The sequence below is a fragment of the Seriola aureovittata genome, chromosome 5 (genome assembly GCF_021018895.1).
Source record: "Seriola aureovittata isolate HTS-2021-v1 ecotype China chromosome 5, ASM2101889v1, whole genome shotgun sequence".
Classification (NCBI taxonomy): Eukaryota; Metazoa; Chordata; class Actinopteri; order Carangiformes; family Carangidae; genus Seriola; species Seriola aureovittata.
In genome coordinates, this window is record NC_079368.1 from 20,297,650 (window position 1) to 20,324,434 (window position 26,785).

The following is a 26,785-nucleotide window of genomic DNA, read 5'->3' on the forward strand; positions in this document are numbered from 1 at the left end:
CGCTTTAACTCTAAACCAGATAATTCTCTTCAAATATAGTTACAGAAAAGGGTAATTAAAAGTTTATATACTGACAGATACTGACTGATTCCAACGCTCCATAAGATTTTTCTTTCCCCCACAGCCCCTAGCTACTCCCAGATACCTCACAAATGCCCTTGGCTAGCTTAAAATTGCATAGCTGCCACTTTCACCCAGATCCTCTATATGGACATGTGCTAGGGGGGAAAAATGGTGTGAAAAGTTTTCTCACGTGTGAAGGCTTTCATGTGTCGTGGTTGTGCGTGTGCTGTTCCCATTATATGATGCCCTGAAAGTCTGCATCATTACAACTGGCTTTTCTACATCAATATGGAGATTAAGATTGATGTTGACCTAAAGCTTTAGGGCGAAAACTGGGGCTGCTGTCTTCTGCTTAGTGTGGAAGTGTGAATGATTTGGCTTGGCACTATTGAGTTAATCTACTTTAATGGACTTGTCTGCTGAGGGAATGGTTGTTGCACTGTGCACTTTGATTGAATGATGGTTTAAAGGTTGAAAGCTTTTAACTGTTTTAAATTTGTTTTGATGACAGTTATGTCCATTGATACACCAGCCACCCAGTTAGGCTGTCTGTCTGTGCTACTTCATTTCTGTCCAGCCCTGTTTGGCTGCGCAAAAACAGTTTTGGATCTTTCTAGTTGAACTGTCTCAGCATTTATAGTTTATTTTATTAAGACAACAGCATATCTGGTGTTCTTAGTCCACCATTTGTCCATGGATGTTGTGGTTACATGCTATTCATCTTGACCACTCAGCTTCCAAGAGACCCCAATGTTATTTAGAGTTGTTCCTTTACCGATACTAGTGTCGGACATGCCTCTGATACTACCTCAAATACTAGATCTGTCATTGGAGAGTCTGTGAGTCTTTGCACTCATCTGGTACCACATAATTTATTAATAAACTTTATCACTTCACTCTTGGATAAAACAGTTCTCACAGATATCAATTCTTCTTCTATGCTCTAAAAGAGTAGGCTACACAGGAATTTGCACTGTGCAGCCACTTGTTCAAGGGCAGTAATTTTTGTGAAGGGCAAGATCACTGCTCAAAAGTCCTCCACGCTCATATTTTATCCATCTTGTACTAGGAAAGACATAAATTGTTAATAAAGATACTTATTACATTTGTTGTCTCTGCAGTAGTTAAGGTCAAGATTGAAAGGCCCACAAGCTCATCTCTGATCCAGCTCTTCCTCAGAGTGCTCTAGCAAGATGGAAAATTCAAGGTCTGTAAAAGGTCAATGGTGTCAACTTCAACTTTTGAACATCCACTACACAAGTAGAGTAGCCACTGTGAGGTTTTGGGCTGTTCTTGCTTTAAGGCAACAAGAGGAAATCGCTTCAAATAAACTGCAGATTTAGAGTTGGCCCGGGGTTTTAAGTTGGTGGATAGGCCACTTATTTGTCTCGTATTTGTCCCTCAATCCACCAACACCCACATTTATGTTGGCATTAGCCTTGAAGCTAATCTGAGAAGGTAACAGTCTTTAGTGTGGGTGTGTGTATGTGTGTGTTTGTAAGCATGCATGTCTCAATAGTGTCACTAAGCTCCTGAGATGAGAGCTGCCCCGAAGTCTCCAAATCCTGCTTTAGAGCTTCAAGTGTGTGTGTGTGTGTGTGTGTGTGTGTGTGCGTGTGCGTGTGTGTGTTTGTGTGTGTATTCTTCACTCTGTGAAAATGAGTCACTGCTATAAAAATCCACACCATGCCGCCCTGGCAGGATAATCAGGACATAATGTTTAGTTTCTTTCTATCTCACTGGATTAGTTTATTTTCATCCTGGGAGAATTTTGTATATTGTGGAAATGGTCTCATATTTGGTTGTCTCAGCTTTATTTAAAGCAGTATTTCACTATGGGACATATGATTACCTCCGGCATGACTCATCAAAAACCCACCTTAGTCATCATCAGTCACTGTGCAAATCATCAAGTGTTGAATTTATGCACACTTGAGTCTCATTATCATTTATTAAATTCAGGCACATCAGGGCTCAAAGTTATTATAAAGACAGATTAAGCATTATAACTGGTATTTTTGTAGTGCTTTAAGTGTGCGCATTAATTCAGATTCACAAAATATATTTACATCTAAGAGCTAGTCAGTTTAACGTGTTTAATCTACTGATGGGTCGTGAGCTATTTTTCTGAGAGCAGTTGTTTGTTTGGTGACTTGCTCAACTTTAAAGGCTGCTGATGAAGGGGGATTCACACCCTCAACACAGAATTCCCTAGGTTTCCATCCAGGAAGTCAGGTCATCATTTCATGAAGTCTATATGTGAAAAACTGAAACAGAAAGAGGCCTGGACTTGGCCAAACTCCATGTTTGATACTTGATATCACAGCCATCCTTGATCAATTGTTTGATCGATCCCTCTGAAAACTGTTCTATTGGATTGTTTTGCCCGAAAACAGAAATGCGATACAGGTCCGAACAGTTTGCTTGGCCAAATTGTGCCTTCGAAATTGAAGGCTTGTGACTCAGGATTTGTGATTCATTTCACAGCGTGTGTCATGTAAGAGGAGGAAGGGAAAGTAGGAGTTGGGTATCAGGATTTTGATCAGTAGCCAGTGTATCAACAAACTTGTTCAGGAAGCCTGTCAGGGTGTTGGAGCCTACATTGCCTGATCTTAACCATATAGGCCATTGAGGAAGTAAGACTTCACTACAATGATCTGGCCTCACAGAGGTGACCACACGTCTCTCAAGTATAGCATAATGACACAAATACTATTATGCTCTTAAACTTTGTGCTTCTTATTAACCAAAAAATATGGAAGCAAGGCTTAGAGATCACAAAGTAGTCAAGTGGATATCCCTCATTGCTTTCCTCCATCCCACTCTTCTTCTTTTTCTCTCTCATCATCTCATTTCACATCATTACTCTTTGACACTATCAGATCCTCTGTGCCTCTTTGACAATTTTTTTTCTCTCTCACTTTTTCTTTGTGTTTTAACAAATGCCATGCCTCAGCTGGCCCCCTGACCTTTGTAACCTGGTGTATTCCTCAAACACACACACCGATAGACACACTCTGAATTCACTAGAGTATTTGGTATACCTCATAACCACCAGGCCACCACACCAGTTGACCTTGATTTATTTATTTAATGTGGCCTTTGTTTCTGCTTTTGTCCCTCTCACAGCAAGTGTGCATACAGTCTGTACAGTATTTCTAAAACAGAAAATTTAAATTCTTACCTACCTAGCAAAATATTAAGGTTTAATAATAGTTACTATTGTTATGTCCCTTAGAAACAACATTGTTGAGCTACTGCAAAGCATTTGCTCAGCTGGAAAAAGGCATATTTTTATGTTTACTGCAAAACATTAGCAAACAATCTTATGTTACTGCTCCAAATCAAGTAGTTATTTATTTATTCCTGGTCTGTACAGGGTGTGTTTACACTTTTAAGGAGTGAAAGAGACTTATCTTTTATGGCATTCCAACAAAAACCCAAAACTTGATGCATTTCTCGGTTTTATATCATTGTAAACTGACTATCGATGGGGTCTTGGACTGTAGATCCAGATGACAAAATAAGACATTTGAAGGTGTCCCCTTGGGCTCTGGAAAGTTGTGATGGGACCTTTTTTCACTATTGACTGACAATTTAAAAACACAACAAGAAATAAAGTAATCAAGAAAATTGGCAAATTAATAGAGAAGGAAAATAATCATTAGTTGCAGCCTTGAAGGTAGTATGGGTTGAGATTGTATCTTTAAAATAAAGTCCATTTAAAGGCCTCTTGAAGATGGACTTGAGTAAAGACATACAAACACAGTCTCACCCTTGCACTATTTTCTCACTCTTTCTATCTATTTATGTCTTTCTGTTGTTGGTTGGTCACAAATGCCAAGCAGGGTGGAGTGAGCGAGGAGGAGGAGAAGTGCAGCCACAACTTTCCCAGAGGCTCATGCAAGCGTCAGTTTGTGTTATAAATCATTCAGGGACACTCGGTAGGGGCACAATACATTTTTATCCCTCTTCTCTCATCCCTCCATCCTCTCTTCTTTTATTATTGAATGCGGTTCCTCTGAGCACCCAATCTGCTGCTCGGCACGATCAAAAAGAGAGGTTTGGAGGGTTGAAACCAATAAGGCAAGAGCAGGGTGAAAAATGGTAGAGAAGAAGAAAGTAGAAAAGAAGAGTAAAAGGAATTGTTCCAATTTGATTCCACAGAGGAATTAAGTGGCTCAAACCAAAGGTCACAGGGTCATTTATGTAATGAATAATGGATCTACTGTACTTCCTGACTGTTAGGCTACTTGTAGACAACAGTTGGTTTTGTTGTGTGCCGGCTATGTAAATCTGATGTGTATGGTACAGGGTCAGGTTGTGTTCAGTGGTAATGCTGTGAATGCTGCACCACCTGCTTGTCATAATGAAACACAGTCCAGTAGCTGGCAGCGTTCTGCTGTCAGAACAGCTCACTTGGATTTGGTGTGTGTGTGTGTGTGTGTGTGTGTGTGTGTGTGTGTGTGTGTGTGTGTGTGTGTGTGTGTGTGTGTGTGTGTGTGTGTGTGTGTGTGTGTGTGTGTGTGTGTGTGTGTGTGTGTGTGTGTGTGTGTGTGTTGTGTGTGTGTGTGTGTGTGTGTGTGTGTGTGTGTGTGTGTGTGTGTGTGTGTGTGTGAAAGCAAAATATTGTATTTGTGCTTGCTCATGGGTGTGTAAAATGTTGTGTTTGTCCTCAGCGCTGTGTGTAGTGTCCTTGAACTCACCTATTTGAAAGAGGGAGAAAGGATCTGTTCAGCCTGAAACAGGAGGTACTTCCCTTGTTTCAAATGCCAAGACATTTGGTTTGAGATACTGTATGCCCTATGCATTCTGCGATGAGCCATTGGGCTCACCTGTGAGCTTGAATATGCTCAAGCAGATGTAGAAAATCAAACAAGATCGAGATGGTTCCTATCTTGCTATCATGTACTAAATAAAGTGATACTTGCAGCATTTTAAGACTTAAGCATTATGAACAGTGTATTATTACCACCTGACTGAGATACCCAACAGCCTTTATCCCACACTGATGATACTGTTAGTGACAATACCTCTACAAATTGAGGTTATTTTGTCATCTTTCCTGAAGCTGATAAAAGAAGGACTCATTGCTGTGATCCAGAACTTGTCAAGAAGATAATAACTGAGTGCCAGTTAATATTCTATTTATCCACTAATCAATTAATCCACTTACCATTTCAGCTCCAGTCACATTATCACAGACACAAATTTTGTTTTCTTTTTAATTTAAATGTATTCATTTAATCTCAATCCAACCATCACCTTTCTTTTGTTTCTTCCTCTGTCGTTTCTCAGGTACAGTCTTAATCCAGTCATGAGGAAAGTCGCCAAGAAGTCAACTCTGGACTTGATCTGAGGAGAGAGAAAAGGAGAAAGAGGGAGACAGAGGCTAGTTGGACACCCTCTTTACACATTTCCTACTGGTTGGTTTGACTTTTTGCTCATTTGTTTTTCAGGGCACCCCATCATGTGTGTTTTTTCATTATGTAGCGATAAAAAAACAAAAACAAACAATGTCTTTAATTTTATTATAACGTCCACCATTCACATAAGTTAACCAAGTGTTTGTCTGACAGGCTTTACAGGTCATTTATTGACTTGTCTCAATAACGTGTGTGTGTGTGTGTGTGTGTGTGTGTGTGTGTGTGTGTGTGTGTGTGTGTGTGTGTGTGTGTGTGTGTGTGTGTGTGTGTGTGTGTGTGTGTGTGTGTGTGTGTGTGTGTGTGTGTGTGTGTGTGTGTGTGTGTGTGTGTGTGTGCGTGTCTCATGTTGCAGTTAGACAGCCAGCGCAGGCCAGCCAACTTCTAAACTGGGTCTTGTTTGCCTTGTAATGAATGCATTGATATACAACCAAGCATCTGTCTCACTGGATTAAAGCTGACTCTGGGAGGAGGTAAAGCTTCTCTGGCCTATACCATAACTTTCTCAAGTTGTCTATGTGTACATACACGTGTGAGTTCCTGTGTGAGTATCGCTGCAGTCTAACTGTTGGAGGTTTCATGTTTTATTTTTAACCGGAAGCATCATAGCGCAGACCACTTTTATGGTTGGCAGTATCAAACATGTTAGACTTGTTGTATTTTGCGTGTATTTTGTGTTTGTGTTTTTCAGATGAATAAAATGTAAATATTGCAGTTAAACGTGGTAGATGAAGGTAGCCTTAAAATGTTGATTTTTATTAGATTCTTTTTAAACAACAATTTCTAAATTACTGCTTGTCTTTTCTTTAGTTTGTTTGGAAATCTTTCTCTGAAAGGTTTTCCTGCTCAGGCATCTTAAAGCTATAGTGACTGAAGGAAGCCTGAGGTTCATCTGTGGTTTGGAGTCTTTTGTGAATTGGGCAATAATGTAAATCCTTCTGTCAACTTATCATCATGGCACAGAGAGCCAACACCAATCATTGGATTCAGGAGAAAAGTCAGGCGTGTGTGTACATTCTGTGCCGTGGGCAAATCTTGCTGCTGAGTCACACCCTGAGTGGGAAGAGAGCTCAAGGGTATCGGGTGTGGTAGAGGGGAAGAATTTGGGTTACAGAACAATACTTCAGGCAAGATGAGGGATGATTTCAAATGTCTCAACTTCTCCTCACTTGCAGACTAGTGAACATGAGGGCAGAGTGAAGTTAAGACTGGCTCAGGCTGTACAGTAAAGTCAACAATAAGCCTTGTGGTGGCTTGAAGACCATGGTTCCGGATTGACCCATATTGGTGTTTTCACTTATATACCTGATAAGGCCTCTTTTTAGGGAACTGAAGATGTATACAAAATATGCTGGCTTGACATCTTCCTCTCTCTGTAGTTGCATAGAAGCCTCGTCTGACAATTAGCAGTGCTGTTGTATTCCTGTTAAGGTCATGATATGATTCTAAGAGTGTTGTACAGTTCTGCTAACACTGACAAATAGAGAATGAACTTTTGTCCACCCCCATTTGCTGTCAGGTTACGGTCAGCTGTCATCTCATTGTTAGTACATTAAAAAAGAAACAAAAAAACAGTGGCCCTTGTGGCATAAAGTAATTCTGCTGATGATTAAACGAAGGCCTTAAGATCTCGATCTGAGGGTTTCAGATCGAATAATAATAATAGCATTGTAATACTCACCTATTCAATGTAATGGGAAGGTTTACTGTGTATATAAAATTTTGCAGTGTAGGCATATCTCAGTTTTACTCCCTTAAACCAAACTCTTCATGCATCCTGCACAAATTGTGAATGTGGATACTGTTCAGTGACTGAAGTCCACAAAGGTGTAGTCTGGAGGATTGACATTTGTATTAATCTATAGAGACACTGAGGTTGTGTCAGTGTGTATGCACGCATGAATACATACAGTCTGTCCATGCATGGCCATGTGTATGGACTCGGAGCATGCAGTTCACTGGAGGAAAAGCCACTCTCTGATTTTCCATTGATAAGAAACAACCCTATCACAGTTGGCCCCTTGAATTGGCTAGTCATCATCATACAACCCTGCGTTGTGCATTTGAATAGGCTTCTATATTATTCATAACGAGGCTGACCCATTTAATGTCGTGCAGAAGGCACGCACACACACGCTTGTACACGTCACACATACGCATATGGTACTCTCCAGGGACTTTGCACTCTGGTGAGATGTGAGGCTCTACCGACTCTTTAAGTTTTTATTAGGCACAATTACTGAAGTGCAGTGATTTTCATTTTTTCCTGAGTGAGTGTATGATTCAGGCTTCCTTGCTCACTCATATGTACATGCGCACCTTCACAGAAAAACATACTGAACTCCAAAGCTCTTAGCTCGCTCTCTGTAATGTTATTATACAAAATTAAGGGGAATGGGATCATTACGTAATTTTTATTCCTTCGGTCTTACATGAACATGAACACACGTGCACGCGCACAAACACATTATCCTCACACGATGTCTCAATGCGCAGTTTAGCAGATTTACCAGTTCTTTTTTTCCGTTTCTGATTAGAGCTGGTGATTTGAATCCCAGTAAGAATTCCCACAGTCTGTCTAATTCCTGTTCCTGCCTAAAGCCGGGAGGGGGGCCAGTAAGCCGCTAAACCCCCTGGCTACACGCACATACACACACACACATATGGACACTCATGTGCTCCCAATGGCATGACAACAATTTATTTTGACACACCCTATGTACATGTGTATATACAAAATGAGCACATTTTCACAACCACTTTACTTTCACAGGCATATATGCGTTTTCATACAGTATACATAAACAGACACACAGACTTTATGTTTTACAGAGTAAAATGAATGATAAGAAATTCATGTGCTCTTCCTTGTCAAAGCTTTTCTCTTTAAAGAAATTGATAGAGAGGGCAGTTACAAAGAGAATTGAAGACAAAATGTTTAAGAGTGGAGTATGTAAGAGAGAACACTGCAAGTCTGAGTGTAGAGGAAACCTGGAATTTCTGTCAAGTTGTTTTCCATCGAACTTTATCTTGTACATTATTTCTTGTATGTACCATCCCTGTTAATTCTTGTGATTTTGCACTTGCAAAAATGATGCACATCCAACCATCCGTTGGTTATTTTAAATAATTTTTTTCTTAAATCTTCACAATATCTTTGCACAACTTGTCAGTCAAGGTGGATGTGGTCTTGTGTTGTGAAACATTTCACATTCAACCATGTTTTCAGGTGTGTGACTGAACTTAACTTTTTCCCAATCCACTGGCGCACTGTGGCTCTGTCTAATTCCCTCTGAAAATGTATCAAAAGAATTCAGTACTGAGGCTCTACCTTGTATTTGTGGACCAGTCTTTTTGTTTGTAGCATTTATATCTTATTCTTGTATATAGTTGGCAAAGAGCAGACAATGTGGTGTCCCATTTAAATATGACTGTTGCAGCACATGGTATATAGTAGAGCCATATCCACCAGCCTGACAGACTTAGACCTACAACAACATGTTGGTACATCAATTAGTCATAGCAACACCAACAAGAGGCCTGGGGGGTGGGAGGGTGTATATGTTTGGTTGTGTGTCTCTGCTCATGTGTTTTATTGTGTATGCATGTTGAACTCTGGCCTACAGTTAACATGTGTATGCCAGCATGTGTTGCATGTACAGGTATGACCACTGGAGGAGTCCCAGAATAAGTTCTATAGATCTTGTGTTTATGTGTTATTAGATTTTGTTAACTAACATAAAAATGAATAGCAGTGGCAGGTGTGAAATAGTGGAGTTGAGTCGCTCTTGAAGTTTTCATTTTCAATGCTGCCAGAATAAAATGTAGGGAAAACACTAACTTCATGTTATGTGTCTAAATTTCTTGATCCACAAATTGTCAAAACTTTTAGATATTAATTGTCAAGACTTTCAACGCAAAATCCTTTTTGTTCTTCAAAGATGGTTGAATGAATTCTTCAGTGCTTTGAGTGTGTGTGTGTGTGTGTGCGTGTGTGTGTGTGTGTGTATATGTGTCTAGTCCAGACTAGATTAGCATAAACCGTATAATCTCTTCTACATATAATTTTTTTTATGACATATAGTTTATTGTATATAGCAAACCTTTTATCCCCATTACGTACCCCCACAGTAACCCACACACACGACATCTAATTTACTCAGACATCAGTGTATGCATGCGAAGTGTGTGGTATCCCTGAACATATACACTAATGCACACCTACATATAAGTACAGTGTCATGCAGTGGTGTGTAGTTGTGCACATGTAGCAAAGAATTCACACTCACACACGAAGCATTTAATCTGTCTAAGCCATTTGCCTAATCAGCTCTCTCTCTCAGCACAATACCATTCATAGATCCACAGTAGACACACACACACACACACACACACACACACACACACACAGAGCTAACTGTCCAAACACTGGGCTTTGCAGGACTAGTAACAGCTTTACCAAGTCCCCTGTGTTACAACCTGTTGTTGCCACATTGCATCACTTCACACATCTTAAGAGAGGAGGAAGAGGAGGAGGAGGAAGAGTGGAAAAGAGGGTGAGAGGGAGGTGTGCAGTCTCTAGAGTGATCACATGACTTCAGTGTTCATTTGCTCCATTTCTATCTGTCTTTTACTCATCTACCAACTCTCCATCGATGTGGTTAGATCTGCTTTCAAAGCTGTATCACAGGGGTGAAGCTGCTTGCTTGCTATTAGTGGGTCAGTGTCCCTTTCTATCTGTCTGTCAGATCTTCTCTCTATCTCTCCGTCCAAATTTCTTACTCTTTCATTCCCCACGTTTTGTTTTTCCTGTATTATTTTGCAACATTTTCATTCCCGTCTCATTTTCTATTAGTGAAAGCAGCATTGTCATATTATGTGTGTGTGTATGTGTACATGCTGTGGGTGTGTTTTTGATGGGTATAGGGTTGATATGGGAGTTGTCAGACTTTATTTCAGTATCTGTCTGGCGCGCTCAAGCAGGACAGTGCTGATGCAAGTAGGAGACACACAGACACACACACACACACACACACACAGATTTGCTAAAACACATGGACACACGCAAGTTCATATTGTAGGTAAACAGATATAAAATGCAAGTGCACACACTGAAACACACAGGAAAAAAATACAGGTAACAACCCACACAAGCACGCATGATCTTTATGATTCTTTTTGCACTGCCTAATTTAGCGAAAAAGCAGACAATCACGTTGGTGTCATGTAAAGCTAAAATGATTATTTAATTAATTTATCATTAAATTAGTTGGCAACTATTTTGCTAATCTTTTAATCAAATATTCTTTGGTTCCAGCCTCTCAAATGTGGAGATTGCTGCATTTTTTCATATTCATATTAATATATTATATTTTATTTCTGTAAAAATAAAAGTAGAAGTAAAACTACTACACTGAAAACATTACAAGTAAAGGTCCTGTATTTAAAATCTTTCAGAAGTAAAAGTACAGACTTATTGGCAGTAAAATGTACTTACATTATTAAAGGTAAAAGTATTATAATGCAGAATGGTTCCTGTCGGTGTTCCAGTATTATTGGATGATTATTAGCAGTGTTTTAATGTTGCAGTTGGTGAACGTGGAACTAAATTGAATTGCTTCATATACTTTTTCATCTATAACAATACATCATCATTTCTAAACTCATATGTTTTGTATGAACAATGTTAACCTGAAAAGTAACTGTAGTGGAGTGGAGTTGAAGTATGAGGTAGTATAAAATGGAAATATTCAAGTAAAGTAAAAAAAACCACGAGCTGTGTCGAAAAATAAATCTGTAGTCTAAAGGTCGTATGCATACAGTTTCATTTCTATACTGTACTCTGTAGCTCAATGATTATTCGTCACACCTCTGTCAAAGGCATGGAGGTCTCAGTCGAGGGTTTCATGTCTCTCAGAAAAGCATCTACAACCAACAGATGCCTTAAGGCAATAAGCATGTTCGCCTGCAAATGTGATCTTTCATATTATGTAAGCAGGTAAACTGAAACCTTGCCTCTTGTTTATGTGACAACCTGTGGTTGTTTCCAAGTATGTTCCTTGAGCATTCCTAGAGAGAAATCAAAGCTTAATGGCATGAAATTGACTTTAGTCAGGCTGCAGTACAACTAGCTGCCATCCCAAATGCTGAGATGTTATAACAGCTTTGGAGATAGTAGGAGGCTGGCACGGTGCTTCAGGAGTCTTTTCAATATACAGAAGGTTACGAGTGGCCAGATGTGTCTATTTGTTAAGGTTTTCTTGGCCAGCACACTACTGACCTCCTTTTGGTAAACTAATTTGACAAGAAATAAATCCAATTATCCAGTTATACAGTCACAACGTCAATGCTCAACATTGTTTCACTGTTATCCAAAAGCCTTGGGAACTCAGCTGTTTACAAAATTATAACCTAAATGATGACACACCTCTTTCCTCCGACTCTACAGTGTAGCACATAATCAGCGTCTCTTGACATAGGCCTTGAACATATGAGCACAGACTTTGAGCTGCCTTGAGCCATGTGTTTTTCTGTTAAATTATTGATGATGCCGAACCTTGAGGCCACTTTCAAACTTTAGATGTTGTTCACCTCTTGTATTTTGCAACTTTTTGGTGAAGTTAGCCATTTTGTATGAAAGAAAATCAATGGAAAGCTATAATTAGTTGAATTTCACCAAACATAATGCAACGTGTTGAGATTGGGAGAAAAAATTTCATTTGGACATCCCCATTAAAGTTCCTGAATGAATTATTCCCATACTGTACCTAATGTAATGCCCCCCAAAGCCTTGAGGCTGCCATCTTTGTGCATCTGGTTCCATGGAAGAGAGGGTGCAGGACTTTGCCTTTAAGGATGATATTTTTGGAGTGGGTGTTATGGCTTAGATCCCTTTTAAGAGCATGGGATTAGGATGATGCTGATGCTTAGTGTCTTGGCCTGGGTGCCTGTGTGTCTTGCTGCCTCTGCCTGTATGTCAGCTTGCTCTGTGTGGGGCTGGCCTTTGGAGCCAGATTTGCTTGCTGCATCTGGCTGATGTGCACAGAGATTTCATGGTAAAAAAAAAAAAAAAAAAAGAGAGAGAAACGGGCATGAGAGAGATAGTGTGCGACTGTGTGCATGTGTGTGTGTTGCATGTGCAGCGAAGCTAACTGGAGCAGGGTGTCCAGGATGCGTACACGCTTCACAGCCTGGCTGTAGCCTTGTGATATAAAGCGTTCAGTGTTTGTGTGTGTGTCTGCACGCACACAGGCAACTGTTACACCGTGTGCATGTGTGGAAATGGTGCATCAGTGACTCAGCTTCAGCTGTCAAGTGTGTGTGTGTGTGTGTGTGTGTGTGTGTGTGTGTGTGTGTGTGTGTGCGTGCTCGCTCATGTTTACATGATCAAGTGTGACTGTGACTAGGATGAGCAGCAGGACTAGTCAGTTAGCCATGATCATATGACTGTCTTTTTTCCTGTCTTATCACCTATCAGTTGTCCATGAGATGCACAACTGCAAAGGCATGCACACACACACACACACACACACACACACACACACTCACACACGCACGAATGTGGATAGTCTTCGAAAGTAACATTAGATCAAACAATGCCTGGATGTTCCTGAGTATCAATTACCAACCGTGTGTGTGTGTATGTATGTGTATGTGTGTCAGTGTAATGTAATGCAGTAGTGTGCATGTTACTAGTTTGACACTGATTATATTAATAGTTCTTGTTCTTAAAAGTTTTAATATTTGCTTTCACACAGGAAGTGATGTGTTAAGTTTTCTAGCAACAAGTAAATGTTTAGATTAAATTGAGGAGGATTTATTTAGTTAGCCTGAGGAAAAGAAAAGTGATCATGTTGTTCAGTGCAGTCCACCACATTAAAAATGTCAGCTCATTGTTTGTCTTTTTCTCTGTTAAATTTCCCAGGTCTAGCTGGCCAATGCCGGGTCCATCCTTGACATCTGGTGGCGGTAGCAGCAGCAGCAGTGTGTATGTGAGCGTGGTCCCTGGCGCCTAGCCCATGTCCAGCCAATAATGCCGTCATCCACACGGAAAGGAGTGCCGAAGGACCCTGAGCTGGCCGACCTCTTCTTCAAAGATGACCCCGAGGACGTCTTCTGTGACCTGCACGAGATCGGACATGGCAGCTTTGGTGCTGTCTACTTTGTAAGTGCCAATTCACAAACACAGATTGAAGGAAATCCTTTCAACTGGAAATAAGTCGCGCCATAAGTGTCCTCTGTAATTTTGAAGAGATCCTTGGAAAAGATCAAGTTGTTGTCATTGTCATTGTCATTGTCATATCATCAAGATATTTCTAATGACAATCTTGGAATACAAATAGTTTTTCTCAGGCATTTGCTTCAGAATCCACAATATCTTTTTGTTTCAAAGGTTTTCAATTATGACTGGACCTTGAAGGCACTGAAAAGTTATTGGATTGTAGGAATCATTTATTTGAATTATTGGCTTTATTGGAATTTATTCAGCAGCAGACACCATGTGAACGGTGGATCAAAAAAGTAGTATGACCACGGAGCAATACACTTCTACCTGATTATTAGTACGTGACTATAGCTTTGATGTTATGTATTAACTAGTTACCATACATACTAATTTATAATTCATGTATCGATTTGCTGATTTTTACACATGATGTTAGTGTAGCCTGCTGCATTATTGCTCTTTGAATACGATTAAGTGGAGATGGATCCCCTCTCAGCACTTTCTCTGTAGCCTTTCTCATTAATCTCATCATCACTAATTACTCATCAAGCCTTTGATTCTAAAGCTGCGTGGAGGGAGGTTGAAAGCATCTCTCTGCTCTCTCTTATTTCTTCTCTTCTCCTCTCCGTTCCTCTTCTCTATTCTCCTCTGCCCCCCTCCAGATGCTGGGGCTGGGGGCCATAAGCCTCCTCCCTCCCTCCTAAGACAGCTGTTCTCTTGGTATAGAAAAACAGAGAAGCCGTCAATTGTGGGGCAGGATTTTCTTGGCTGCAAGGGTTTTACTATCCCCTTCTATCCCATGTCAGTTACACACACACACACACACACACACACACACACACAAAGCCCCAATACATCACTAGTAGCCCTGGTACCCATGTCCGTCTGGCTAACAGGCTCCAGTGTGTGTCTAAATCCTGCCCTGATGCCAGTGCTGTGCTCACTGACACACTTATGCTGTCTGCATTACAACTGGTACACTGTTAGCTTTAGCTGTTAGCCAGAGCAGTTTTAGTGAAATGTGTTCCGATCATTTGTTTGTTTTTTTTCCTGGATAAAGATGTAGTCATTTTATTTAGATACTGAAATGACTGGTCTAGCTAGTATAACAGAAATATATGGGGAAATTAAATTTTCTGTTTCATTGCCTTATCTTTGATTGATGTAGCATCCTTTTGGAGAATATTAACTATAAATAAAATATTGATGACATTTTTTTTTTTTTTTCAGCCTAAAAACATTCAGGGAAGGTGAAGTACTCTTCTCTCTTAGTGTCAATAACCTCCATCCAGAAATAGGGTATCCTGCACGTAGCCCAAGAAGCAAAACCCAGGGCACAAAGGTCTGCAAATAACTCGCTGCTGCTCATTAAGCTTATTGCTTTGAGCACACTGTAATAATTGATGGTGACTTACTTGAGCCTGTCAACATTTTTATCAATTTATAGACAGAAAAAAAAAATCAAAGTGAAATTATAAGTGTAGCCCCCATTCCCAGTGGAAATTATGGCCTTTCATATAACCCGCTGTTGGGAGAAATCTCTGAACACCCCAAGAAACTCATGAACACACATACTTTGATGGACTGTCTAATATTTAAGTATAAATGTCTGCAGTACTAATAGTGCATAAGATGGAAACAGGTTAATTGCATGATAGAAGGGTGCAGTGACTACCTCTGGAAATGCATGAGTATTCTCACGGTTATTCCCACACATGCATGCATAGTCAAATAAATTGGTGCAATTGTATGTGCATTCATAGTTAATGCATTGGAAGACTAAGGAGGAACTCCATTATAGAGGAGAACAAGGGGAATTCCCTCTGTTGAATACACAGGCCCATCACCCAGGGCTTTGAACACACACTACTGTAGTGTGTGTTGAATGAATTAGTCCATTGTAATTATTGATACACCCCCTTTCTTCTGCAATGACAATTAGCCTGAATGTATTTCAATATTTCAACGTTCCATGTTTTTTTTTTCTCCTCTCTATTGCCATCTATCTATACACTACGCCAAAGGGAATGGCTATTATGCATGCACTGACAGGCAATCATAGGGATCAAATGAATCTGAAAAAAGTCAAATGGGGATACTCTTGCCTGCTGTTACTCTAATTCCATTTGACTCTCAACATGAAATTCCCATTTATTTGTAAGTGAGATGAAGCCGAGATAAGGCTGAGCCGCAGCGCAGCTTTCCCTGAGGTCAGATGTCTCAGAGGTTAACATCACAGGTTTGACATGGGCATGTGAATGTGCACAGAAAACTCAAACACAGTGTACATGCAGCACTTACCTACAGGCTTCTCCTAATGACATCGTTGAGTGTTTTGATCAGGCGCAAATTTGTTTTAATTCAAATGAGAGAATCTGTTACTTCCATATCACCCTGTTGTAAATGCATTGCTTTTTGCATGCATTACGTTTTGTTCGCATAGGATTTATCTGGCTCACCTCTGAGTCACCCTTCAAGCAATACACAAGTTACTGTCCAGTGAAAACTAATTTATTTTCAATTTACAGAATCTGTTTGCTACTGTATCATTCTGTTGTAATATAGTTCAGTGCTGCATGTGATGTTTGAAAAAAGCTGTTATTTGTATATAGAATACTTTCATTTCACTAGCTCTCTATGATGTGTCTGTGATGAAAATTAGTGTTTGGATTTAACATAACAGAACCACTAGTTTCCCTGGTTAATCAAGCATCAGGATCTTTAAGTACAACAGTGAAATCCCTTTTTTATGCAGTGTGTTATATCAATGTGTGTCTGTGTTTCTAACTTATTGATGCAAGCCTCTTTTTATGGAGCTTGTCCTGTGATGCCTTGTCGGAGGATTACTGCACAAGTGTTTGTGGGAGCTGACCTCTTCCATTTTAAATCTTTCAGGCACGTAACTCTTACTCCAACGAGGTGGTGGCCATCAAAAAGATGTCATATAATGGCAAGCAGACTACCGAAGTAAGAAAAACACACACACACACACACACACGCACAGGAACACAATGACAACCAACACACCAAACTTTGTACTCAAAAACCAAGGTGCCTCTGTGGATGCACCACTACAATTTGGTGCGTGTGTCTTTGAACCATATCACAAAAAAAGCTCAAGTTCGAAGGGGCATTTGTTCAGTCTGTGGTAAGATGGTATTTATCTCACATGCTTAGACACAAATGTAGAAGAAAGAGAGCAAGTGCTCAAAATGCAAAAGCAGTATATCACTGCTGTTTCATATAAAACTTTAACACTACCTTGTGAGATTGTAAGATGTCTTATTTGTGGTGGCTAGTTACCCTAAAAGAACAAAAAATAATGTAAAAGTAATTAGTCACCACCAGATGCAAAAATTAGAACAAACATGTGCCTCCCTCAAGCAAACCACTGGAAAGATTTTAGGCGCAAGGCAGAAGTGTATTTCAGAAGACGTCCTCTGTGATCACTGCTTCCACCAGAGCTGAACTTCAGCCCACATCTCTGTGGTTTAGTAAACTTTCTTTTTATAAACCTGTGAATGATGGTTTTGTGAGAGGACTCTGGTTTGACATTGTCAGACTTTTTCTAACTAGTTTCAATTTTGTGTATTTTATTACTGTTCAGTATTTATGTTGGTGCAGTGCTATTAAAAAACTTGTAACTGGTAGCAGATTGTAAGAGCCATAACACCTGTGTGCGAGTGGTCACTACCATGAGGCCAGCTGCACCATTGCAATCAAAGTCACAACAATGCCCACTTGTGTGTTACTGTGATTGTACCTATAGTGTGTAACCATCTGCGTGTCTGGTTTTGCCTTTGTTAGAAGTGGCAGGACATCATTAAGGAGGTCAAGTTTTTGGGACAGCTGCGACACCCAAACACGATTGAGTACAAAGGCTGCTACTTGAAAGACAACACTGCCTGGGTTAGTGTATCCTTCTTCACATCTCCTCTTATCAAAGTTCTTCTCTCACAGTTTTGCAACACTGTTAGTTTATCGTTTTCTTCCTCTCTGTCTGATTCTTTTCCTCTTTGTCTTTATTTCTTCTCATGTCCCACTGACCGTGTTTTCCTGCTGCCCACTAAAGTTTCTCTGCACCACATCCATTGTAGACATTGTAATCCGATCACTTTGCAGTTGAGAACAACTTCACAAGTTTTCACAAATGACTTAAAGCCTTGTAATTAGGATATTTTATGATAGAGTCCTCACCATATGAATGATTAGTTATGCAGCTGTAACTGTATTCTATTTCAGCTGGTGATGGAGTACTGCCTGGGCTCCGCATCAGATTTACTAGAGGGTAAGTGTATTTATTAATGTTTAATGTGCACACACACTTTCAAACGTATAATTATAAAACTGGATTTATTGTCTGGGTCAAGATATTTACCTTAACATTTTTCCAGTAAGTAACTGCACAAGGCCAAGAAATAGTTTCAAAACCACCACGTAAAACCTTAACTCGTCATTTTTACACTTGGGTTATTGGACACATTAAACAAATTAAAGATAACATTAATAAGTGAGCTTTAGCAGAACCTTTAGACAGGACTAGGCTACCTATTTCCTCCTGTGTCTAGTCTTTATGCTAAGCTAAGCAAACATAAGCAGAAGTTGTTAATCTCGGAAAAAAAAGAAAAAATGTCAAACCATTCCTTTAAAGAAGTTGTGAATATGTGAACACTGAAATCAGACTGGTTTGAGGTAATGATGGGGCAAGTTCTTGACAAGCAATCAATTCTCTTGTAGATTTATTTGTATCTTGTAGAGTTTTGGTACATTTGTTTTGGGTTGACATTGCTTAACTCTACATGAGCTACAGCTTCTAAAACAAGTCTCATTAAACCACAGGTAGCTTGTGCCTGTAGGTTTATCTGACACCAGTAGACTTAACTTCTCTACCTAATTTTCCCTCTCTAGCTCTGTAGCTAAATATGAAAAAGAGATTACTGTTTGACCTTAGTTCATGAGGTTTTGAAATGAGGAACTGCCTGCTATCAGATGGCTGCATTCATATCTTAAAACCCATAAAACCTCATGATCTGTAATTATTTTCTATGGTTATTTTTTAGACAGGTGAAGCTTACTATAGAACAAACCAGAGAAGAAAAAGTACTCCATACATGCTTGGTGTGAATGCATGCTTAAGGTCAATCACTGCAGCAATTCCCACAAAGAGCTTCTCGTAGCAAGATAATACAGTGTAAATGTAGAATCTGCTGGTTTGTAAGTGAATTTAGCATCGTTATGTGGTCTGGCCTGTAATGTTGCATTGAGGACTTTGATAAGACGAAGATGAAAGATCATATCGGTGTTACATTAGTTTCTAGATTGAATACTTTTTTAAGCACCAAAAAAAAAACATTTTCCACTTTTCAAAGCTAGAACACTACTGAACTGTTATGACCTGAACCTTATGTGTTATTTCAAGCACCTATGTGTGTACTCATCACTTACGTAGATACACTGTCGTGACAGTTGGCCTTGGCCTGTGTCTTTTTTTTTTTTTTACTTCAGCCTGTATAAAGATTTCTCTGTGATAATTCTGCTGTGACCTTTTTGCTTTGGATGTAGTTTCTGTCAGTCCACACAGGGAGCCAGCGTAGGAGACCATATCACAGATGTTTACATGTTATCCATATGTTAGATGCCAACAGAGTACTTTCTTATTGCTCTATCAGCAGGAGCAGGACAGACTGGTACAGTTTTTTTTCCATGAAGTCTTCATCTCATGACTATATGCAGACTTTATTCATTATATAGGCCTTTGTGTAGAACTGATATAGTTCATTATTGTATTATTCAAGTCCTCAGGGAATTCCTACTCATTTCCATTGTACTTATTTTTCCCCAAGTTCATAAGAAACCACTCCAAGAGATGGAAATTGCTGCCATTACCCACGGTGCCTTGCTAGGACTGGCTTACCTACATTCCCATAATATGATTCACAGGTGAGTCAGTTTGTTTCCTCACTCAGAAACATTTCCCCAGAGGAACATACAGTGACTTCTGCAAAGACATGATAAAATGAGATGAGAGACGCTCATGTTCTCCCTTTATTGCAGTGTTTACTAATTAAGTTGTAAAGACTCGTGTCTGTACTTGTTTCGTGCTTCTTGAATATCACTGTCAGGAAGTAACAACCCTCCTGTTGCACTGGTTCCTACACTATTATCTTTAATGGCATACAAACTTGATTGACATCTAACTGTGTTGCTGTATGAATCCTTTTGTCTGTTCTGTGTCATCACAAGTGTCATTGCAGACAAGGAGACCCGTATCTTCATTTTCAGACATGCATTACATTTGATGGAGACTTACTGCTGTCATATTTTGTATTTTAGTATATTAACTTTTCTCTTCATGTGCTCCCTCTCTTCATCCCTCTCTCCCCATCCAGAGATGTGAAAGCTGGTAACATCCTGCTGACTGAGCTCGGTCAGGTCAAACTGGCCGACTTTGGCTCCGCCTCCATTGCCTCACCTGCCAACTCCTTTGTGGGAACACCTTACTGGTAAGTATACACAGGACTTAAGTCATAGACATATGGTAGGGCACAGGACTCCACATCCTGAGAAAACCAACATGAAGTGCAATATTTTTGTCGGTGTATTACTTTAGTGTCTGTCCTTTTTTTCTTTTATTTGCGTAGAAATTACCAGCTGTTTTGCTTAAGTTAGATGCTTTTATAGTTTTTTTTTTTTTTTTGTTGCAGGATGTGAGTTTTTCATGTTGTTGCCATCAGGCTTTCTGAATTTGAAACCGCTGAAGCCATTGTCATAAGTTACAGGACTTTAACAGCTTTATGAAACCAGCAATGTTACATATTCCATGTCTTAAAGGGACTTAGGTCTATCTCTCAGTATGGCAAGTCTATTATATAATGTAACAGAAGCTGCTGCCATAATGTCCTCTGTTATTTTCCTCTCATATATAAATGATCAGCTCCACAGAAAATATTCACTCAAACACTCTTGGCAGCTTTGATGGTGAATGAAATCATCATATAATCACTCATCATGTTAAATTCACACACAAACACAAGTTTTCACACATTTATAGAAACACACACACATATTCCAAAAACTGAGCTGCTATCACAGCATACCAGAGTCTTTAAAAGCTATGAGAGGCTTAGCAGATTATAACATTTTCATGGATTTTACCACATACTTAATAAACTCTGTGTGTGTCTGCGTACGTGCATGCGTGCGTGCGTCTATGTGTGTGTCTGTGTGTGTGTGTGTGTGTGTATCTCTGTCCTCAGGATGGCCCCAGAAGTGATCCTAGCCATGGACGAGGGTCAATACGAGGGGAAAGTGGACATCTGGTCCCTGGGTATCACTTGTATTGAACTGGGTGAGCATACATCTACCTACTTGTTAAAAATATATTTATGCAGCCCTGATTTGATTAAATGTGATGCAACAAGTGGAAAAAGTATATGTTCAATTTCAAATCTGCCTCATTTAAGGAGAAGCAGATTGTGAAAACTTTGGCACTAAAACATCACTCGTCCTCCCTCTCCCCCATCTATCTCTGTCTCCCCCTTCTTTTCTTCTTTTAGCGGAGCGTAAACCGCCCTTGTTCAACATGAACGCCATGAGTGCCTTATATCACATCGCCCAGAACGACTCTCCCACGCTGCAGTCCAATGAGTGGTGAGTTGAACACACTTCCCAAATATTGCTTTTCTATTTTTTTCCCCATCCAGGGAGAAAATCTGGAGAGTTCAAAAAAATATCCGAATTTTTTATCACATCCCTCTATTTTAAATGCATAGTCAAGAATGCAGTCCAGTGATGTGATCGGTCAAACTGACAGTCCATGCCAAAAATTTGTCACTCTCTCAAACTTATTTATCCACAATCAAAATAAAAGCCAGTGAGACTGCTAATACAATACCTCCAGTCAGCTGTGAAAATTAATGCCCAATCTGATCTGGGCTCAGTCAGAGTAAGACATCCCTGTGTTAATCTGCACGACCTGTGATCCCTGCGACAGGCTTTGTGCAAGGTCACGCTCTAAGTCTCTTATGTAATTACCTGAGAAACCTCCACCAAAGAAATACTATGAAAATACCCACACCGTTCCTGCAAGGCTGTAAAGCATATTTTCATGTATCAACATCAAAACAAAGTAGTGTGATTATTCTAATATTATTCTAGTAGTTAAATCTCACATTTTTTGTTTCCCATACTAAGTAGGATGTTTCTTTGTATCCACACTCTGTGTTCTAAATGTAATATGGGAAAACAGCCTGCTTTTTGCATTACTTTATGCTGCTCTCAGCCTTACAGCTCATGACTGTGGATGCTAATAGATTCTCTAGAGACTCTCCTTCCAGACATCAAAAAAACTTAAAGCAATTTAATTTAGGCCAGCAGGTTTTAAACAGCTCTTGGCTGTCTCTTTGCAACACCGGCCCATCCCACAGTGTTGGAAAAAGCACCTTTTTTCAGTCAAGACTGGTTGTCCTACTATAAAACATCATCAAATTTGACATTTTCATGTTAATTCAGCTCATAAATTAAGAAACTGTATGTGCCATTGTTGATATCTGTTGATTAAGAATATCTCTGTCTGTCAATATGCTTTTTATGTAAAGAAATTAAACTGATTTGGTTCTTATTTTTTACAGTTGTGTCACATACAAACACACTAATAACTATTAATCGGTGTTCATTGTTGCTTAGAGGATTAATTAGTCTATAAACAAATGATTTAGGCTAGCTGGAGCATGAATGTTAATACTTAGACTGTACCACAATACCATTGCTATTTGATAATTTATATTCTCGACAAATAATCCATGAACACATTCTGTATAGTATCCTCTATATTAGCTATAAGATTCAATCAGTATAAGCTTTCACTAACCTGGAGATAAATGTTGAGGTAATGGAGGAATTTGGTAGGAAACCATGTAAACTTGGGCTCAACAGAGAAGAGGATGTGTATTGAGCAGTATAAATGTGTAGAGAGGTAGGTGAATTAGATTGGCAAAAATGGTGTAAAAGGACACTAGCAGCAATTTAGCCAGGCAGCGAAATATTCCACTGCTCTTCTGAGCTGCTGTGACCACTGCTCACACATCGTGTCGAGGTGCGATTGTCATTGGGGGAAACAACACTCATGAAATATTAACCTTATGTTTGATGTTCTCCCTATAATTCACCTTTTTGTGCTTCACTCATGCTGTCACTCCCGTTGGTATAAAAGTGAATGACGTGTTTGAGGTCCTAGGCATGCAGAGTCGTGCAGGTGTTTGTTTCTTGTAATATTTTGCAATAATCTGTATCTCCTGCACAGCCGAGGCAAGTAGCTGACTGTTGCTCTCTATCTGCCTCAGCGCAGCCTGAGGGCATCAGTGGCCTTCCTGTGTCTTCCACCCAAGCTCTGAGTTAAATAAGCGTTCATTTTTTTTTATACTTTACAAGAGAGCATGTATTGCGGGCTCTGACAAAAATGAAGCAATGAGAAACAGGAGGCAAGGGGAGTCTTTTAAGTTAGAATTTGCAGCCTATGACTGTGCATGGAGATCGCCTGTTGTAAAATTAGCGTTGGTTTCTAACATCGGGCTGAAGCGAGCGAGTGTGTCGGGCGGCGCAGGGTTGTGGTATTTTTGGAGGAGCTCCAGCGGCCCGAGGCATTAGCAACATCCCGCCAGATGAGACTAGTAGAGACATCAGCTCAATAGTGTTACTTCACTACACAAACACAAGAGCGCACTGTATACACATTGGCTTGACATACCTTGGTTAACCACAGAGGACATGAGATGTTAAAGGTTAGGTGGAGCTAGGTGGTGGAGAGGTGCTGGACTGTTGCACTCACTGACCCCACAATGACCCCGAAAGTGTATATACTGTCAAAATCCTAAGTAGTATCATAGGCTACTTTATCTTAACAACCCATAGCAACAATTTAAACACACCGTGTTACATATAATGTGTTATCAAGAGAATATTTTTAGATCAGAGTCAGTAGCACAGTGTTCCACAGCTCCAGTGGCCTATATCTTTATTGCTCCATATATTTACATAACCCATATATGATTCATATATGGGGCTACACTGAGAGATTACAAAGGATTGCTGGGGTTTAATTCATTGATATGGTAAACACAGCACAACAGAAGAAGAGATTACTCATCACGTTAAACATTCATTGACAATAAGTGCAGTAGGTGTGGCTTAAGGTAGCCTATCATTAGATTGTCACTGCTGTTAATGCTTTACTTACTCTGATTTAAGTATGTCTGACTGAGAAGGGGAATCTATAACCTCTCATCTCACTGTCCTCTTTACCCAGGTCTGACCCCTTCCGGAGCTTCGTCGACTACTGCCTACTGAAAATTCCTCAGGACAGACCCTCGTCAGGGGAGCTGCTAAGAGTGAGTGGGCTTCCTCTGTAATCCTTCCAGCTGTGACCTCACTTCCTGTCTCAGTCAGTCTCCGAGCCATGTGAATGAGTCACTCCCACCCACCCACGGCTCCCTAATATGCAAGCAAATACACAGTGTATTCTTCAAACGCAGGAATCAAGCACCCCGCTGAGAACTGCTTATGGGGTCCAACTGATATAGGTTTTTAAATGCTGTTTCTACCCATCATACATACAATTAGAGTGTCTTTGTTTTTGCATGCAAGAAAATATGCAAAATTAGAAGCATTTTAGAAAGGCTCCATTCTTTTCTTCATTTTTTTCTTCATTTTTTTTTTTTTTTTTTTTTTTTTTTTTTACAAAAGAATCTTATCTCAAGACCTACTTGCGTGACTTTTCTGGAGTTTTGAAAAAGACAAGTAAATGGTTGAGGCTATTACAACTATAACTATTTCCAAGGTCAAGAAGGAATCTTCAAGCTAAAAATTTGATAATTTTGTCACGTGTCTCCACTGTCATCTGACGGAAGAAAAGCGTACACCCAAAAACCACAGTGAGCACACACAGTGTTAATCTATGTATATTCTTTGTGTTTCCCTTGTAGTTGAGGAGTTGATCTTGTTGTTTGTGCGACCACCAGGTAATCCTATTGGTCCACTAAGAGTTTTATGTTCTTGGTGATCACACTCAACGGTGCGGTAGCCCAAGCAGCAGCTTTCACACCTGCCTCACCTTAGGGAAGGTGGGTGGTTAGGTAGCAGTTAGATGAGGGGCTCTGGACTGTCGTCAGGATACGATCTCTTCCCAGCACCCCTGACCCAAATCCTGTCCGAAAAACCATTAAAGAGGGATAAGTACCAAACAGACTTTGGATCAGTGTCGAAAGGGCTGCTTTATGTTGAAGGGCTTTTTGGGGGTTGGAGTGTAGCTTATGATTAATACCCCACTTTCCCCTCTCAGAGACACACACACATTCTCGCTCTCTATCTCTCTCTCTCTCTCTCTCTCTCCTCTCTCTCTCTCTCTCTCTCTCTCTCTCTCTCCCTCCCCCTCCCTCCTCCCTCTCTCTCTCTTCCTTTCTTCCTCTCAGTGTGCACCCACACACACATACATACACACAGGCACACGCCCCTCCAAGCTCTTTAAAGGGGAAATCAGGTCACTAATCTGGGGGCCTTGAGCTATCAGCTTCAGGTTAAACACACTCTCTCCCTGTATACCTCGTTCAGAGTAATAATAATTATAAAAATAATGAAATAATAACCGCTCGGTGACATACTCCCATAAGTACTGCACAGTTAAAAATAGCTCTGTGTGTTATTTGGTTTGGGTTGTATTTTTTTAATCCAATAATTTAACTAGCAAACCACAGATAACAACCGTTTCCCAGAGGACAAGAGGGTGTGTTCACATTTATTATTTTGACCAACCAACAGTCCAAAACCCAAAGACACCATGACGTTAATAATAATCATATGTGATGAAATGCATTTAAGATCATAAAGTGATGAAACGAGTAAATCTGGTAGAAGAGGCTGGTGATGCGACGGTGTACTGCACATAGAGGGAAGGGACTGAAGATGCCATGAAAATGCTGTCACTTCTTCTTAACACCACCTTTATAATGAGCAAAAATCCTGGAGATAAGTTCTCACAGGTCGTTGGGACGGGGGTGGCCAACCACCCACACTCTGTAGGTCCATCAGAAAACGGGACAAATCACTCTCATCTCTATTTTCAGAGCGTGATGTCATTCCCCTGTGTCCTGACTAACCCATTACACCAGCATCTGTCACATGGAGAGGGAGGTGTGCAGAGAAAGAGAGCTGGGAAATGGACCTAAAAATATATATTTTTTCATACAGTATATTATGTATATTTTAGTCCAGTACTCTGGCATTGAGTACATTTCAGCCATTTAAGCACACAATATTTTATGAATGAGAGTGACTAAGAGGAGGTGTGAATATGAGTGTGTGGTGGAGTGGGTGGAAGTGCAGGGGAGAGATGTTGTGTTTTTGTTTTTATTTTTATTTCATTTTGATGTCAGTACATTGCCTAAAAATACGAAAATAAAAAACAACTACACACACACCCTCAACTGCCCATTCCTGCCCCCATGCCACCAGCCCCACCCACCCACTCTGGCCTGCTGATTATGTAACAATCTAAATAATTACATAAATGAATAATGGCCTGGCTTCCACCAAATTGCACCTCCATCAAATTACAAAAAGGTCGGTCCCTTACAGTAGCACTGTTTGCAGCTTAGAAATGGGATCTTAAGTTTCACCAAACAGTTTAGTGTAAGACTGTGTTAGGAAATATCATCACAAAGTCGTGTTTTCATAAAGATAATCCTGTTGCTGTTGGTCTTTAACTTTCTTGTTGTACGAATTTGGCTACGTTTGTTAAGAAATGTTAGGTGGCTAATATACAGTAGTGTGTATACATGTGGCCCCAGATATGGTTATGAAATGATGATTGAATTAATTTTTCTTTACAGACAGGTTAATGTTTGTAGGCTCTCCTCAAAAAACAGAGAAAATCCAGATTAAAAGACTGAAACCTCTCAATTAATTACCAGCGTATTACTCATCGGTTGTTTCTGTTTCTTGCTATGATTGAATTGAAGTAGTCATTAACTTGGTGCCAAGGCAAATACAGTTAAGACATTATTTTTTGGAAAGAATAGGATTA

The 26,785-nt window shown here is 39.9% G+C and overlaps 1 protein-coding gene across 4 annotated transcripts in view; it reads left to right on the forward strand.

Moving 5' to 3' along the window:
• Positions 1–26,785, forward strand: part of taok3a (TAO kinase 3a) — a 65,002-nt gene that overhangs the window by 19,237 nt on the left and 18,980 nt on the right. For 3 of the 4 annotated variants that reach the window (XM_056376468.1, XM_056376467.1, XM_056376469.1), the window contains 10 exons: positions 5,362–5,489; positions 13,411–13,650; positions 16,606–16,677; positions 17,518–17,619; positions 17,953–17,998; positions 19,554–19,650; positions 20,100–20,213; positions 20,967–21,058; positions 21,267–21,360; positions 24,014–24,095. In XM_056376468.1, the coding sequence (XP_056232443.1) occupies positions 13,519–13,650; positions 16,606–16,677; positions 17,518–17,619; positions 17,953–17,998; positions 19,554–19,650; positions 20,100–20,213; positions 20,967–21,058; positions 21,267–21,360; positions 24,014–24,095 (831 nt within the window). In that variant the 5' untranslated portion in view covers positions 5,362–5,489; positions 13,411–13,518. Of the gene's footprint in view, positions 1–5,361; positions 5,490–5,864; positions 5,960–13,410; positions 13,651–16,605; positions 16,678–17,517; positions 17,620–17,952; positions 17,999–19,553; positions 19,651–20,099; positions 20,214–20,966; positions 21,059–21,266; positions 21,361–24,013; positions 24,096–26,785 lie in introns of those variants that run through there. The other variant, XM_056376470.1, reaches the window with a different exon arrangement.